The 15281-nt window shown below is 44.7% G+C and overlaps 1 protein-coding gene across 5 annotated transcripts; it reads left to right on the forward strand.

Annotated features, from left to right (window-relative positions):
* The first annotated feature begins 273 nt into the window (after positions 1-273).
* Positions 274-14321, forward strand: LOC107312297 (b(0,+)-type amino acid transporter 1-like). 5 transcript variants are annotated; one of them, XM_085542261.1, is made up of 8 exons: positions 274-347; positions 4553-4675; positions 5643-6393; positions 7889-8022; positions 10124-10253; positions 11718-11842; positions 12242-12329; positions 13169-14321. In XM_085542261.1, the coding sequence occupies exons 3-8, from the start codon at positions 5650-5652 to the stop codon at positions 13400-13402; spliced, it is 1455 nt and encodes a 484-aa protein (XP_085398387.1). In that variant the 5' UTR covers positions 274-347; positions 4553-4675; positions 5643-5649; the 3' UTR covers positions 13403-14321. The 5 variants fall into 5 exon arrangements, with proteins under 5 accessions (XP_085398387.1, XP_085398389.1, XP_085398386.1 ...); XM_085542260.1 differs by lacking the exon at positions 274-347 and adding an exon at positions 1084-1566; XM_085542263.1 differs by lacking the exons at positions 274-347; positions 11718-11842 and adding an exon at positions 1076-1566 and having other exon boundaries at positions 13169-13392.
* The last annotated feature ends 960 nt before the right edge of the window (positions 14322-15281 follow it).

The following is a 15281-nucleotide window of genomic DNA, read 5'->3' on the forward strand; positions in this document are numbered from 1 at the left end:
CGACCAAAAGAAGGTAAACAGGCAGAGAGGCAGCCTACAGCATTGCCATGAGCTGCTGCAAGACACGTTACCCTACTTTCCTTCCTGGCTGTGTTTCTCTGAGTGTCTTTCCAGATGGTCAAGCAGCTCCTCAGCCACTTGGGCTGCCGGGAGGAAGATGCCTTCCCTGGCTGCAGCTGACCAGGAGGAGCGGGCACAAAGTGCAGGGGTTGCACTGAGTACAGGAATAGTCTTTATATGGGTGTAAAACACAAGGCTGTAATTCATTTAACAGGCTGCACTTCAACCGGTCCTCTGGGCTGTTTTCTAACAGCCGGTATAACCTGGAATGTCGCTTGTGATACAAGGTTGGTTTTGGGAAATTCTTTAAGATTTTGAGTTATATACACACAGTCACTATGTCCCCTTTGAATCTAAGAGAAGCTGGATTGATTTGGACCTGCAACATTATGGTATATTTAATAAGAATTGTAGAGATGACACTGTTTTATTACAGATTGATACCTAACACAGTGAATATACAGTTATAGTTGAAACTCCAAGTGAGTGCTGTAAAAGTTTGTTTTAGAAATAACAAACCATTTAGTATTAGGGAAAGTGCGACCTATTCATGAATGTAGGAATGCATTTTTGCCCGTGGAGGTGGTTGAGTCACCACATTAAATCAGGAAATGTGGATGCGAACAGGTGAAAGTAAATGCAGCAACACAACAGTATTGGTACAGTAAGTGTCTGCAGTGCCTACATGGGGAATCTTGGAGCCAGCATCGGTCTAAAGCTGTTGCTTTTTTCTCTTTGTTTTGTGTTGTTTTGTCAGCACTCCCCCGGGTTGGGGAACGAACACCTACACACAGACTCTCCTGTTGCTGTCTGGGTGTCTCTTGGGATCTTCTGTGGTTGTATTGCTTTCCAATGTATGCGGCGTCTACTGGCAAAAGCACATTCTTTATTTGCCTGTTTAGCTTCAGAATGCTACTCTAATCAGATTAGAAGCAGAATTCTCTTTTCTAATTTTATTATAAATCTTCTTAATTATATTGTCTATTTATATTTGATATTTATAACATAAACTTTAAATAACAAGTCCTGACCTTTGCATGCAGCAGTGGGACCAGTACTGATGAAAGGGATAATTATTTTCTTTTCAGCTATGATTCTTGCTTTGTGTTACTCCATTACTATTTTCTATATGAGTTCTTTCACTTAAGTCTACAACCACGCAACATGGAGGAGTCAGAGTGCTACTGCCCAGTGTACAGCTCCATTGGGCAGCACAGAACATACAGTACAACACCAACAGCTTCCTCCTGAACACAGTTAAGACAACGAAACAAAATGTTCAGTATCTGATTGGCAGAACGTGCAACACTTCATCGTGCAGAACGAAAGCCAGTATTTCAGTTTAGCAGTCGCAGAATGTGCTGAGGTCTTACTGAGTGGCAGCGGCAGCCTGGAGTTCACCATTCGGACCCTGACTGAGTGCAGGTCAGCTCTGATAGCTGGAAGCCAGCAGTACTGCTGGCTGGGCTCCTGGAAGGCACCCCCTCCCCAGGCAGACACTTCTGAGTGAGTCAACTTTTCCTTCTATTTCCACATAGCGCACATGTGACATGTTTTCTCTCTGCCCCATTTTTTCTTATGGGTTCAGAACCTATTTCAGAGCTCCACTTTCCTACCTTTTGTTGCCTCCCTCCTTTCAACAGATATCTTTGCTTATATCACAAGTACAGGTGATGCTGAGGCACTAGCACAGGCTGCCCAGAGAGGTGGCAGATGCCCTGCCCTGGAGAAATTCAAGGTCAGGCTGGATGGGGCTCTGAGCACCTGATGGAGATGTAGGTGTCCCTGCTCAGTTGCAGGGGAATTGGACTAGATGGTCGTCAAGTATCCCTTCTAACTCAAATGATCCTTTGATTCTATACCAAGACCTGCCTGCAAACACAACTAAAAGCCTACGTTTTGGAGAACAGGGCATACTTGGATTTCTGGCTTCCCACATTTTCAAGTAGAGAAGGCCATGAAACCCACATCTAAAGTGCTGGTTGAGTTCTCTATCCTGAATGAGTTCTCTGTTGCTGGGACAAAAACATCCCTATTGACATTAAGGACAGTTTTCATTCATGAGTCCAACATGCTTTCAATTTATGTTGCATTAATATTTAAGAACTAATATTTGCTGCAAGTTTCCTTTTCAAAAAGTAATGCAAGATATCAATCCCTGAAGTAGAGTAAGCTGCAATGCACTGGACAAAACTGCTTTATTGCTTAGAGACCAGTAGATGGCAACCAGCCACTGCAATGTCAAAGGTATGTGACTAGCAAGAGCAGCTTCGGTAGCAGGCGTATTACATGGCAGCTTGGATAACAAAGTTTTGCCATTCCCCAGGAGGGGAAAGCAGTACTTAATTTCTAATCCTGCTCATATACATGGAAGTGGAGCAGCGAGATACGTTTCTACATATCCAATCTTGAGAAATGTTTTGATAATGGTGCCAATACACTTTCTATGGCCGCCTACTCCCCACTGCCGATCCCAATCAAAAAAATTCAAAAAAAGAATGAAGTCAATTGAAGAAAAAATCCAGAGCAGTCAGACTGTCTTAGCTGCAACAGGAGTAGCCTCAGGTTCTTGTCTTATTAATTATAGTCTTTATTCCCTTGGGTAGGAGATAGAACTGAGTGACAGTGATCATAGGAATAGAAACAGACTCCCTTTAGGAGCTGGCTGAGGCTACTGACCTCCCCATTAATTTATGCTTGCTGTCTGAGCGCTCTGACAGAAATTTTTTTAGACATTATCAAGTTTGAAGAAATTCTGATTCTACAGCACTAGATTAGAAGTTCTTTATTTCCTAGAGTCATTGAATGGCTGAGGTTGGCAGGGACCTCAAAAATCATCTAGTTCTATTTCTGGGAGCCAGAACCATAAAGGTTTGAAAAGATCCTCTCAGCTCCTTCACATTTACACTTTAGAAGAGAAACTTTTTCATTACAACGGCACAGTTACTGAAATACTTCTTTAACCTGACCAGGATGCTCAACTATCTGTAGTCACAGTACATTTTATTTTAGTATTGATTTAGCTGTATTCTGTGAAGACATTTTCAAATATGATTAGTATGGATAAATACGTATGGTTGCACACATAAGTAGTCTGTGTAGTCTGTAGTGCAGAAAGAAACCCTCGGATCTTTAGACCTCTGAAGGATCCTAGAGTTGCCTAATTGTAAAACGACTGCGCTACAGATAGTTAAACCAGTTAACAAGACAAGCACTGTCACTCAGTAGCAGTAATCTGAAATATTCTGCATTACTGGGATGCCTGCTTTCAACTTTTCAAGCGCTTTGCAAACCATTAACTCAAAATGAATTAATTTGCACCCTTGCAGTACAAGGAGCGTGCGTTTATTCTTAGAACTCACACCTTTTCTAGGGAGACTTAAAGTCTTTGATACAGACAAAGTAACCTTTCATTTTTCTGAAAGCCATGCCTTGATCAGCTGAGAATGTTTATGAATGGCTTTGAGAATCAAGGTGGGATCAGTTTCCTTGTAAATTCGAGTGAGTTGGTACAGCAGACCAATGGAAAACACCTTATCTATGGTATGCCTGGAAATGCCTCAGACACTTGCAAGATAAGACCATCACAATGACAATAGGTGACCTGCTCAAGGATGTGGCGAGGGAGATAGGATGGCCTTGCTCTGGCTCAAACTCCCTGTTCAGTGATAATGCAGGTTTTCCTGTGGATGTGCTGGTTGTATGGAGCCCGCACACCTAGCAGGCACAAAAAGTGCTCAGGAGCAGCTCAGGTGGAACTTCTGGGTGAACACTTTCAGACCAGGGACCTTCACTGGATGGAGCAGTGCTGCAACCCAGACTGGTGATCTCTACTTCTGTCTGTCTCTCTCTCCTTTTCCTCCTGTTAAAGTTGCTAAGTAACACAAAGCTTATTTCGATTTCCTATAGAGTCACATAGGTTAGCAGCACAGCTTAGATGTAATTGTGAGAGTGCCGATACTCGTAATTGTGTTACAGGAATTCTCATTAAAATTGATCGCTGTGTTTGGACCTTGAACGTCATTTCACCTTAATCTAACTGAGGGGATTTGCGAATCTGGTCGTTGCTCTCTCTCTTAATGACTGGGACATGGCAGTTGGTGTCAGGAATGACTCCCAGCACACCTTATGAAAAGGAAAAGCTTTTCTAATGATCTTCTTTGTCTGGTAATAAGATTTATATTTTTAAATGGGAATTCTTTATTATTTCCACCCCTCCCTCCCCCTCCCCCCCCCCCCCCCATCTTTGAAGGAACTAAAACTTGATGTTAAAACTTGTTTTGCTTTATTTAACATGAGAAATTGGATGACTTGTTTACCTTCTTTTCCTTGTGGGTGCATGAATTTTGCTAAGAGCTTAAGACTCTCCCATAGAGAACTGCAAAGCTAAGAACATAACTTAATTATAAAACCCAAAATAAAACAGGGAAAGAGAAGAAATTCTTAGACAAACAATAAAAGTAATTGTTGATATTCGTGCTTTTTTTTTAAGCTCCAGTGGTTGAGGAGGATTAAAGAATCAAGGTCTGCCGTGTCTAGGAAGTGCTGAGGAAGGTCCCAACCCCGTTTTCTGGTATTCATCACAGCAGAAGGCTGGCAGAGACCACCCGGGACAGTAAGTCTCCTTCACAGCTGTAGTCGGTAAAGTTTACTTTATGTCAAAAGGAATCCGTACAGACACCTCCTCCTTCTCAGTACTTCACATGTCACAGATCACAAAATACACCCTCATGCTTTGTAACAATCCTGATTTCCAGCAGAGGCCTCCCCAGATCCTGACGTGTTGTTAGATCAGTAGGAGGTCGAGGCATTGCCAAAAGTGTGTGCCGCTGCACTTCTCCTGAGCGTGTGTGTTTCAGTGTATATGACGAGCAGTGACAGCATCCTCTGAACACTGTGGTCTGCTATGAATCTGCGTACCTCAGACATGCTGACAAAAAGGGCCCATATAAGAATGTATTCATTGCCTCTTCACTCTTCTCCTGTGCTTCCTGAAATCTGAAAAAGCCAGAATTTCCCACCACTGTTCTGCAAGAAAGCAGAGCCTGGGCTGGATTTAGCAGAATGCTTCTGTGTCTTTGGTGAAGGAACTGGAAATATTCCTTGCTGAGCTGGGCTGGGTGACAGGCTGGTTTGATCACTTTATAACGGGGAGCAAAAATATCATTCGGCACTAAAGCAGGTGCTTGATCCTTGACTTTAAGCCAAAGAATAAAGTACAGATTTGCATGAGGATTTTCCTTATCTTAGGTCTGCTTCAGGTGCCATTAGAAGTATAAATCAAAGATGTTACCAGAGGCACATTCTGGTAAGGTGCTGCATGACTCAGGTAGTGCCAAGCACAATCCATTGCCATTACTGCAATGATAGTCAAAGATAATCAAACTTGGCAGGATCTGTACGATTATAAAATGGTAAGATAAGACAGGGAATGGAAGAATGCAAAGTAGGGGAAGAGCACGTCCACTTCTTAACACTGTGACTCTCATAATTATTAACTTAACCTTCAAGACCTCAGGTAGTTCTTATTCAAATGATTCAGTCTTATTCCGTATTGCTTCTGAAGAAACATCTCCCAACAGGTCCACAATGAGGAGAAGACAAACGACAGATTCGTCTCATTCATCCACAGATCTGAGTGAAGGAGGGGAGAAATTAACACTGAAACAAGAGGTCGGCCTGATTAGCGGGGTGTCATTAATTGCAGGAACCATGATAGGCTCGGGGATCTTTATGTCCCCTGAGTGGGTGCTGCATCACATGGGGAGCCCTGCCAGCAGCCTGCTCATGTGGGCAGCATGTGGTCTGCTGGCCACGTTTGGAGCCCTGTCTTACGCTGAGCTTGGGACTGTGATCAAAGAGTCTGGAGGAGAATATATTTACATCTTGAGGATTTTTGGTTCCTTTCCTGCTTTTATTTTTGCCTACACTTCAATCATCCTGGTGAGACCAGCTGCGTTGGCAGCTGTCTGTCTGAGCTTTGCCGAATACGCCGTCGCGCCGTTCTACCCAGGATGCTCATCCCCACAGGTTGTCATCAAATGTACGGCTGCTGCCTGCATCCTGGTCCTAACTATCATCAACTGCCTCAATGTGAGGCTGGCCATGTCTGTTATGAATATTTTTACAGCTGCCAAACTCTTGGCGTTGCTGGTGATCGTGGTGGGCGGATTGGTGCTGCTTGCCAAGGGGCAGACTCAGAGCTTTCAGAATGCTTTTCAAGGCACAAATGCAGCCATCGGGACGATCGGAGTGGCATTTTATCAGGGGCTCTGGTCCTACGATGGCTGGAACAACCTGAACTACGTAACTGAGGAACTGAAGAACCCTGAGGTGAGTGAGCTGTGTTGTATTAGCCCAGTGGTTATGCAAATTTGCTGCTATGGGTAACTGAAGGATTAGGGCATCAAGGAAAACCTGCTGAGCTTTCCTCCTGTTTTGTTGTTGTTGCTGTGGGGCAGGACACCTATGGATGTCTCTGGAAATGGGACAGGACAAACAAAAATGAGGCTCAAAGGAAAAGAGCAGCCTACTCAGAAGAAAGCACTACCAGACCTCAGTGGCTGGAAAAAGAGCTTCTTAGATGATTGAGTGTTGAAGTTTCCTCAGAGTTCAGAGCATCTCACCCTGGATACCCAGATTTATGCAGAAAAGTGCTGCAGCCACCCTGCTGCTGAAGGTTTCCCAATACCACATATTCCTCAAAAGATCTCACCTGTAATGTGTTCTACAGGAAACACTTGGCATTCCTCATTGCATGGAGGGGAACTTCAGAGCAAGCCAAGACTCACTGATAAGGGAATCTAAGCCTCTGAACAACCCTTATCTTTAATCCTGTTCTTTCTAGGCATTGTTTAATCATGTACTTTCTAGGCATTGTTTGGTCCATGCTATAGGCACTGAAGTAGTTCACTTGCATCTCACATAAGCCCTCCCTGTGCCATACAGATTACAAATGGGACACCACAGCATTGTCAAGCTGTGTGAGCTCAGCAAGGATAGCTTGCACTTTCTACCAGTGCAGTGTGCAAGATTTTACAGTCTAAATGGAAATGCACAGTTGAATATTAATCTAAATGGAAGCAAAGATCCTAGAATCACGTGGCACTGTCTCCCACAGGACTGTGTGTACTGATATTCAGACCTGGACAGGGTGGAGGTAACAACAGAAGGAGTTGCCATATCTTATCCTACAGTAAGAGTGGAGAATATAAAAATGGATATCTCATGTTTTTTAGATATAAAATTGCTTGGATATCTCACGTTTTTTAGATATAAAATTGCTCTGAGATGACTACTAGGTGCTCTTATCTGGTGCTTTCAATTGCACAAAGCAGTGGCTGATGATTTTGGTGAGCCTTAAAGTAGCCTGTGAGGCTCAAAGGTAGTATCCCGTCATTGAGAAATAAGCAATTCCTTCCTGGAGCAGATTTCCCTTGTGTTTTTACATAGGATGCAGCACACACTGGTACTTCACTCATTTCACTCGGATGTTCATGCAGAGATGAAGCACATCAGGAGCCATAAGCAGCAAATAATCCAATATGAAAATAACCAGCAAGTGTGCAGCAGACTTCTTGGTCATCTATGAAGCACGATGTTTTGTATATGATTTGTTTTATTTTGAGGAACAGCTTTTGAAATGTACAACCTAATATGGGAGATGGGTGTAACAACTTCCTTCTCAATCAGGGTATAAGTTTTCTGTGAACGTATTCTGTGGAAATGTATTGTGAGCAAATATGTTTCAGTTCAGTGTGGGTGGTAGCAAAGAGAAAACAAAGGCATAAACATGCTGCATCTAACGCTCTTGTCATCCCTTTCCCAGGTGACCCTCCCCAGAGCGGTGATGATCGCTATTCCTTTGGTTACATGCCTGTATTTGCTGGTCAATGTCAGCTACTTCGCAGCCATGACTCCATCTGAGCTGCTGACTTCAGGAGCTGTGGCCGTCACTTGGGGGTGAGCTCTGCCTGTGGTAACACAGCCCGTGTGGTCTAGCAAAGCACAAGTTCTCTCCTGAATGTTGGGAGATTTAGGTGCTGTTCTCATGTAAGCCCAGTACAGATGTATGTCCAAGCATGGAGTGGAATTTGTCCCATGTTTTCCAGAGAAGTGGAGAGGACAGCGTGCTGCCCTACAAATGCAGTGGCAGTGATTCAGGGGTGAGACAAAAGCGTGTTGGTTCAGTTTCCCCATCTGCTTACAAACTACTTGCACCTTCCATCAGCCTGAACTGTTCCACAGGATCAGTTTGGTGGTATTGAACAGGCTCTGTGCACAACAAGGATTTTAGGATAGGAAGGAAAGGACCTTCGTGAGGCAGCAGTGACTTTGAGCCAGGTGCTCTTCCACCAGTACACCCAGCTTCAATCTTAAGTATTTCTAGGACACAGAATCTACAATCTCCCCAGTAAGTTGTCTGGCAGAAACCATGACACATTATATCCAGAGATTATGTTGCTGCTCATTCTCTCCCTAAAAAGTCAGCAGCAGCTTTGCCTCTGTGTGCATTCCACAATATCTTCAGTGTGAAGATCTAAATGAGCTCTTGCCAGATGTGTTTTCTAATAGCATGTCATGTCATTACAAACAAGGGCTTTTGAAGGTCCAGTGCTTTGTTTGCAGAGGTTACAAAGCCTGACTTAACTGCAGGCTCATGAACTTTCTCTACACTTCCTTTCTCACCACTCCCAATTAGCAACGAATTTGTGATCTCCCTCCTTTTTGACACATCTCTTTTTCCTTCCTGATTCACCTTTTCACCCCAAAAGCAAAACTAAGAAGTACAGGAAGCTCAGCAGCACCCTGAAGCCCTGAGGACACGGTGTGCTCCCTGTTGTTGGCGACAGGAGGTGCAGCCATTTGGGCCATTGAGGAAGGAGATGAGAGGCATAAAGAAGCCAGAGGAGGACGCATCACACTTAAGTGCATTTATTCCTCTGTAAGATTAATAGAATCCTTACAGTTGGAAGGACCCTTTAAAGGCCATCTAGTCCAACTCCCCTGCAATTAACAGGGACATCCACAGCTAGACCAGGTTGCTCAGAGGTTTGTCCAGTTTAACCTTGAACATCTCCAAGGATGGGGCATCAACCACATCTCTGGGCAACCCATTCCAGTGCCTCATCCCCCTTGCTGTAAAAGATTTTTTCCTTAAGTACAACATAAATCTACCTTCTTTAAGCTTGAAACCATTTCCCCCTGTCCTATGGCCACAGACCCTGCTAAAGAGCCTGTCTCCGTCTTCCTTGTAGCTCTCCTTTAGATAGTGAGGGAGCTCACAAGTTGGTTGTTAACTGGGAATAGTGAGAAAGAAAGTACAGAGGAAGTTAATGAGGTTGAAGGCTTTGTAACCAGTTCAAGCAAATTAGACTGCTAGGGAGAAACACTGTTGACTTGAAGTGATGGAGTCTTGCTATCCTAGGAGGTGCTCAGATTCTGATTCCTCTTGAGAAAAGGAGGTGGTTTTGGCAAATAGCTTAATAACCCAAATCCTGAAGGCCTGTAACCCAGATAGTGCACTTCTAAACTATGTTTGTAAACTATTAACTATAAAGTTGTAAACTGTGAAGTCATCGTGGCACGGGAGAAACTGCCATAATTTTGGGAAGCCCAGATGTTGATTGTTGAACTTTTGGGATGAGTGATTCTGGAAAGGGGTATGTATGGCTTAACGCCTTACAGTTCCAATGCTGATAACAGTCTTTCTGCATTCTCCATTCTTACTCAGTTGGCTCTAAATGCGGTACCTGTGGGAATCATGCGACACTGAGTTTTGTGTTGTGTGTTTGACAGCTTTGTCCACCCTTGAAGTGGTGTGGACAGATTTAAGTGGAAATATACCAGGCAGGAAGAAAAGCTGCCTGTTCTGAACAAGGCAAAGTTCCCAGCAACTAACTATGATGGGAGTGGGGAGAAGGCTTTCAATCAGTAGAAAAGCTTGGAAAAAAACATTCAATGAGAATAATGGAATGAAGAGACTCGTTGGGTTCTAGGATGAATATTTGGTATATTCACGAGCTGGATGTTATGTTATGCAATGAATTCTTTCCCACCTCAGGAACAAAGTCTTGGCTGGCTGGGCATGGCTCATCTCCCTGTCAGTGGCGCTGTCTACGTTTGGTTCATCCAATGGCACGTTCTTTAGCGGAGGCCGCGTGTGCTACATTGCTGCAAGGGAAGGTCATATGGTAAGGAATCAAAAAGGTCTGGTTTGCTTTCAGCAACTTTATATTCTTCAGAGCAATTGCAAGGTGACACTGATGCTTGAGACTTCCTTAGATGAGTTTTCTAATCAGTCTTGTTTGGCAGGGCTGGATCCAGTGGCCTAGCAGTGCCCAGGCTGCCACAGCCCCACAGCCCAGGTCCAACTGAAAGTAAGGTTGAGCATATGTTCCCACTAGGTTCACACATACACCAACACATGTATAAAACATATAAAGTACGCATACACACATCTGCATACTTCTGCTACATCTGGAAGCTGGCTCCACTTTTGGTGCTTGAGCTGCACTGCATTCAGCCTCCTCTGTTTTGAAGTGCTCCCTTGGAGCTTGCTGCTGCTTTGCTTCTTCCTCCCCACACCATCCAGCATTTCTTCAAAGGGGCAAAAGGTACCACTCTGCATCAGCTCTGCTCCTTTGGCACTGGAGGGGATATTTTACGTATATAAATGACCAGGTTGTTGGTGGTGACTGAACTGGTGTCTTCCCTTAGTGGTGATGATCTCTGGAATTGTTCAGTCTGGGGAATAGGAGGATCAAGGGAAACTTCATGGTTCTCCATAACTCGCTGAAAGGAGGCTGTGGTGAGGTGGGGCTTGGCCTCTCCTCACAGGTAACAGCTACAGAACAAGAGGGAATGGCCTCATGTTGTGCCAGGGGAGGTTCAGGTTGGGTATCAGGAAATATTTCTTCTTAGGAGGAGTGGTGATGCAGTGGCACAGGCTGCCCAGGGAGGTGGGGAGTCTCTGTCCCTGGAGATGTTCAAGAAACACACAGATGTGGTATTTAGGGACATGGTTTTGTGGGTCATACTGCTGCTGGATGATCTTTTTCTCAGAATGAGCCCTAGCAGAAAAACCTGCATGACAGTAAAAATAAAATAAGAATAAAAACTGAAAAAAATAAAAATAAAAAAAATCAACAAACTTTCTATTAGATATTCCCAATGAACCAAGAAGTAAAGAAGCCAATCATTCTCTCCATGTCCTGGAACCAATCTTCCTTTGCATTTGTTGAAAGTGTATTTTGGGAACAGTCATCTGCTTTTCCACTCAGAGCTGGAAAAGTCTCAGAGCGATGTGACAGAGGGCAGGAGAGTGGGACTGTGACAAGGCCAGGCTGGTTTCCCGGTGACAGTCAGGAAAGCTCTGATTTGACTCAGTCTTCATCTGTCACACTGGGAGCTTGAAAACCTCGTCTTGTCTGTCTAAACCCAGCAAATTTGTTGTGAAATCAGAGAGACACAAAATGTCCTTGCTGGGGGAGGGAGGGTTTTCATGTTTACATTCCTCGCAGCTGAACAGCTTTTATATCATGGTGCTTATTTGATGAGTAAGAGTGGATGTGGCTGCAGGCAGAACTGCCCCCATCAGCTGTAGGGATGAGCAATAATCCACAACATGACAACACAACGTTCTGCTTGGCTCGCAGCCTGACATCTTGTCCATGGCCCACGTGCGATGCCTCACGCCTTCCCCTGCGCTGCTGTTCACATCTGCGATGTCGTTTATAATGATAATCTCAGGAAACTTCACCAGCATTGTCACCTATTTCAGGTAGGTGCAGCCTTTCTCTCTGCTGGGTGTTGACATTCTGGAGAAGCATTTTCTTTCAATACTGTTTTGAACGTGAGTTATTGCTTCCTCACCAATGTTGATGAGGGAGGAGGAGAGAAGAACTTAAGAACCAGTATCTCTGCAATGCACGAATGCTTCTGAATGAGTACTTAACTGGATGTGATTCATCCTCATATTGAAACAAACCTGTCACATTCAGATCATTCTGAGTTTTTCATTATTTGTGCTGGAAAGGAAACGAATGCAAGAACTACTAAATTTATATCAATATTATCCTTTTTAATTGAAGATATGTGGACTTGGGACATGCAAAATGGGTCTGACGTTGTTGGCTGATCTCACCCCAAATGTAATGCCTTTTTTTTTTTTTCTTTCCAGTTTTATTACATGGTTTTTCTATGGCATGACTATTTCTGGTCTTCTGTATTTAAAAATCAAGAAACCAGACCTGCCAAGAGCTTACAAGGTAAGGTAATAACATAGAACCCCCAACCCTTTTCCTTGACCATCCAAAGGAATAAGATGGCATTCTGAGGAACGAGAAAAAACTGGGGTTTGTTGCTTACAGATTCTGTAACCATACTGAGCACTGGCTGCCCGGGGGAGCAGTGGAGGCACCATCCCTAGAGCTATTCAAGCAAATAGGTTGATGTGGCACTGAGGGACATGGTTAGTGGGCATGGTGGTGGTGGGCTAGATGGCCCAGATATGAGAGCCTTCCCTAAGAGAAAAAGACATGGCCAGAATGGCTCAAGTCTTCTGTCAGGGCTCCCCACTAATTAGCTCAGTGGAAAGACACGAGGAGTTAGTTATCTGCTTTTTCTCCTGACGTCATGAGTTGAGGCTTCCTCTTGGGTTTCCTGGCGTTCCTCCAGGCAGCAGGTGATTCTATAATGTTATTTAATAGTCTCTGAGGCTCCTTGTCCACCTGTCTGCAAACACGTGAAGAAACCTTTTGGCTCAAGGGTGTTAAGACTCGATTAGTGTACACCGATGCGGGTTTTGTGTGTAGCTCAGGTTTTGGATGCAAAGTGGTCTGAAGAGCAAGGGCAGATCTAGCACTAAAACAACTGTCTGCATGTTCAGGTCTGGGAGGGCAGGGAAGACCAGGGGTTAGGGCATGTAGCTCTTGAAGGGCTGTTCAGCCTCATGGGAGGAGTGATCTGGGAAACAGGATGCCTGGATTAACTGATTTCTGGATAATACCTCAGGATTTCATCTAAAAAGCTTTCTGCACAAGATTCAGGGCTGTCCAGAGCCACGCTGGCCAAGGATTACATGAGTCTTTACGTTCTGCTTTCACAGGTCCCGATCATCATTCCCATAATTGTGCTGATGGCAGCCGTGTACCTGGTGTTAGCTCCAATCATCGACCAACCCCAGATTGAGATTCTCTACGTAGTCCTGTTCGTTCTCAGCGGTATTGTCCTTTACTTCCCCCTGGTTCGCTTCAAGTGGCACCCCCGCTTCTTACAGAGGGTCACTTTGCATCTCCAGCTGTTCCTGGAAGTTGCTCCGACCTCTAGGGATGTGGATTGAGTTAATGTCCTCCCAGTGTATGGCTGCTGTCCTTCCTTGCTTATTCCAACTCTTAGCTTTTCAAGGTTCAGAAAGCAGTCTTCTGTAAGGGAGAATGAATAGAATTAAAGTGCCACCAAAACGTTTCAGCTGGAAGGGACTGGACCCATCATTTCTCATGATTCCTTAAAATCTGGGCAGTTGTTTTTCTCATTTTCAGCTTCAACTCAGCACATTTCCTACAGATTCCAAAGAAATGCGTGTTTTTCAGCTGTCCATCTTGAGCAGATCTAAATTGCAGCTCTCACATTTCAAGGCATTGGGCAGTAGGAGACTGGCTGGGAGGCATTAATCCTGCAGTATGACCTTAAGCCATTCTTGGCAGTGCCCGTAGCTATTTCCACCTAGCTCTGCCCACTGTGACCACGGTGCTTCTCCACTAAATAAAACATGGGCACACGTGCTCACAGCAAAACAACCCTGTCTGCTCAGGTATCCCCTCTGGGAGTGTGGTTTTCCCTTCTTCCTTCCAGCCTCAGGTGCAGTCACAACAGTCCATTCTCTGTCTCAGAACATACTTGTATGGATTTGGCCAGTTATCATTGCATACTTCAGTAAACTTCGGGTTGTCTTGTCTGCACGTAGTTCTTGTGGGAGAGGAGTTATCGCCACTGTTGCATCCTTTCTCTCTGTGCAAACAGATTCTGCACTTTGGATAGGCAGCCTTTATGTATTACCAGCTTATGTATGAATATAGGGAAGCTGAGAAGCTGCAGGTATTGTATTTTGCACCGACTTCATTTTCTGTAGATATTACTGTAACGAGATTTTATTTATGTTGCCTAGCGTTTACAGGCACGGGTGCTTGAAGTGCCAAAACAGGATGCTGAAAGCTCACAGATCGGCGAGGTGATTACAATAAAATGGACATTGAAATGCAGTGAGTCGATGTGCTTCTTTCCTTTTGCACACCAGAAAAAGAATTCCATAGAATTCGGACCAACCAACAACCAGCGCTGGGCTCATCTCTCCTTGGATGGGAGGTTTCAATACACGTGTGGGTGGTTATGCAGTGATACCAAAGGTAATGCAACATCCCCTCTGTTCTGAGGATACAGCAACCATGTCAAATTTGTCCTTTAAGCAGCAAAAGTACGGCTTGAGTGTGTGACAGATAAACGGCCATCTTTGTCTTCTAAAGGTCGGTCATCAATTCCTACTGTTTAATTTCATGGGCTGTGCTCTGGTCTTTGTACTGCGAGATGGCAGTCAATGAGTGAGCTGAGGAACAGGAGCATGAGAAGTAGATGGAAAGAAACTGTTGGAGAGGGCCCAGAGGATGGCCACAAGGATGAACAGAGTGCTGCAGCATCTCTCCTAGGAGGACAAGCTGGGCTTGTCTCCCAGGCAGCCTCCTTCAGCATCGAGATGTCTCTCCTCTGCCCTCAGCCTTCCTCCTCCTGCCCCCTCCCTCATCCAGCTTACTCTGTGCAGAAGAGCCCTGCCATGCAAAAGACAATGGAGCTCAGGTGTTGTTCTGGCAGATGGAAGTCATAGAGATGTATTTGTAGGAGTGCAATCCAGCAGATGGCAGTGGCAGACATTTGATGGAGTCCCTGGCAGCATCCACCTCTCCCCTGTGCCTGTGGCTGGATGTCAGTTTGGATGTCAGGGAGAAATTCTTTACAAAGAGAGTGGTGAGGTGCCAGAACAGCTGCCCAGAGGGGCTGTGGATACTCCATTCCTGGAGGTGTTCAAGATGAAGTTGGATGAGGCCCTGGGCAGCCTGGGTTAGTGCCAGATCTGGAGGTCGGTGGCCCTGCCTGTGGCAGGAGGGCTGGAATTTGATCATCTTCAGGGTCCCTTCCAACCCACACTGTCCTGTGATTCTGTGATACTA

Source organism: Coturnix japonica, chromosome 3 (genome assembly GCF_054131305.1).
Source record: "Coturnix japonica strain WE chromosome 3, WE-NBRP24, whole genome shotgun sequence".
NCBI classification, from domain to species: Eukaryota; Metazoa; Chordata; class Aves; order Galliformes; family Phasianidae; genus Coturnix; species Coturnix japonica.

Bases quoted from the DNA above. Each gene is read 5' to 3' on its own strand.
- LOC107312297 (XM_015859596.3), top strand. From the start codon at position 5,500: ATGCAAAGTAGGGGAAGAGCACGTCCACTTCTTAACACTGTGACTCTC. The intron at 6,394-7,888 runs GTGAGTGAGCTG...TCCCTTTCCCAG, and splicing joins AGGAACTGAAGAACCCTGAG to GTGACCCTCCCCAGAGCGGT. The intron at 8,023-10,123 runs GTGAGCTCTGCC...TTCCCACCTCAG, and splicing joins GCTGTGGCCGTCACTTGGGG to GAACAAAGTCTTGGCTGGCT.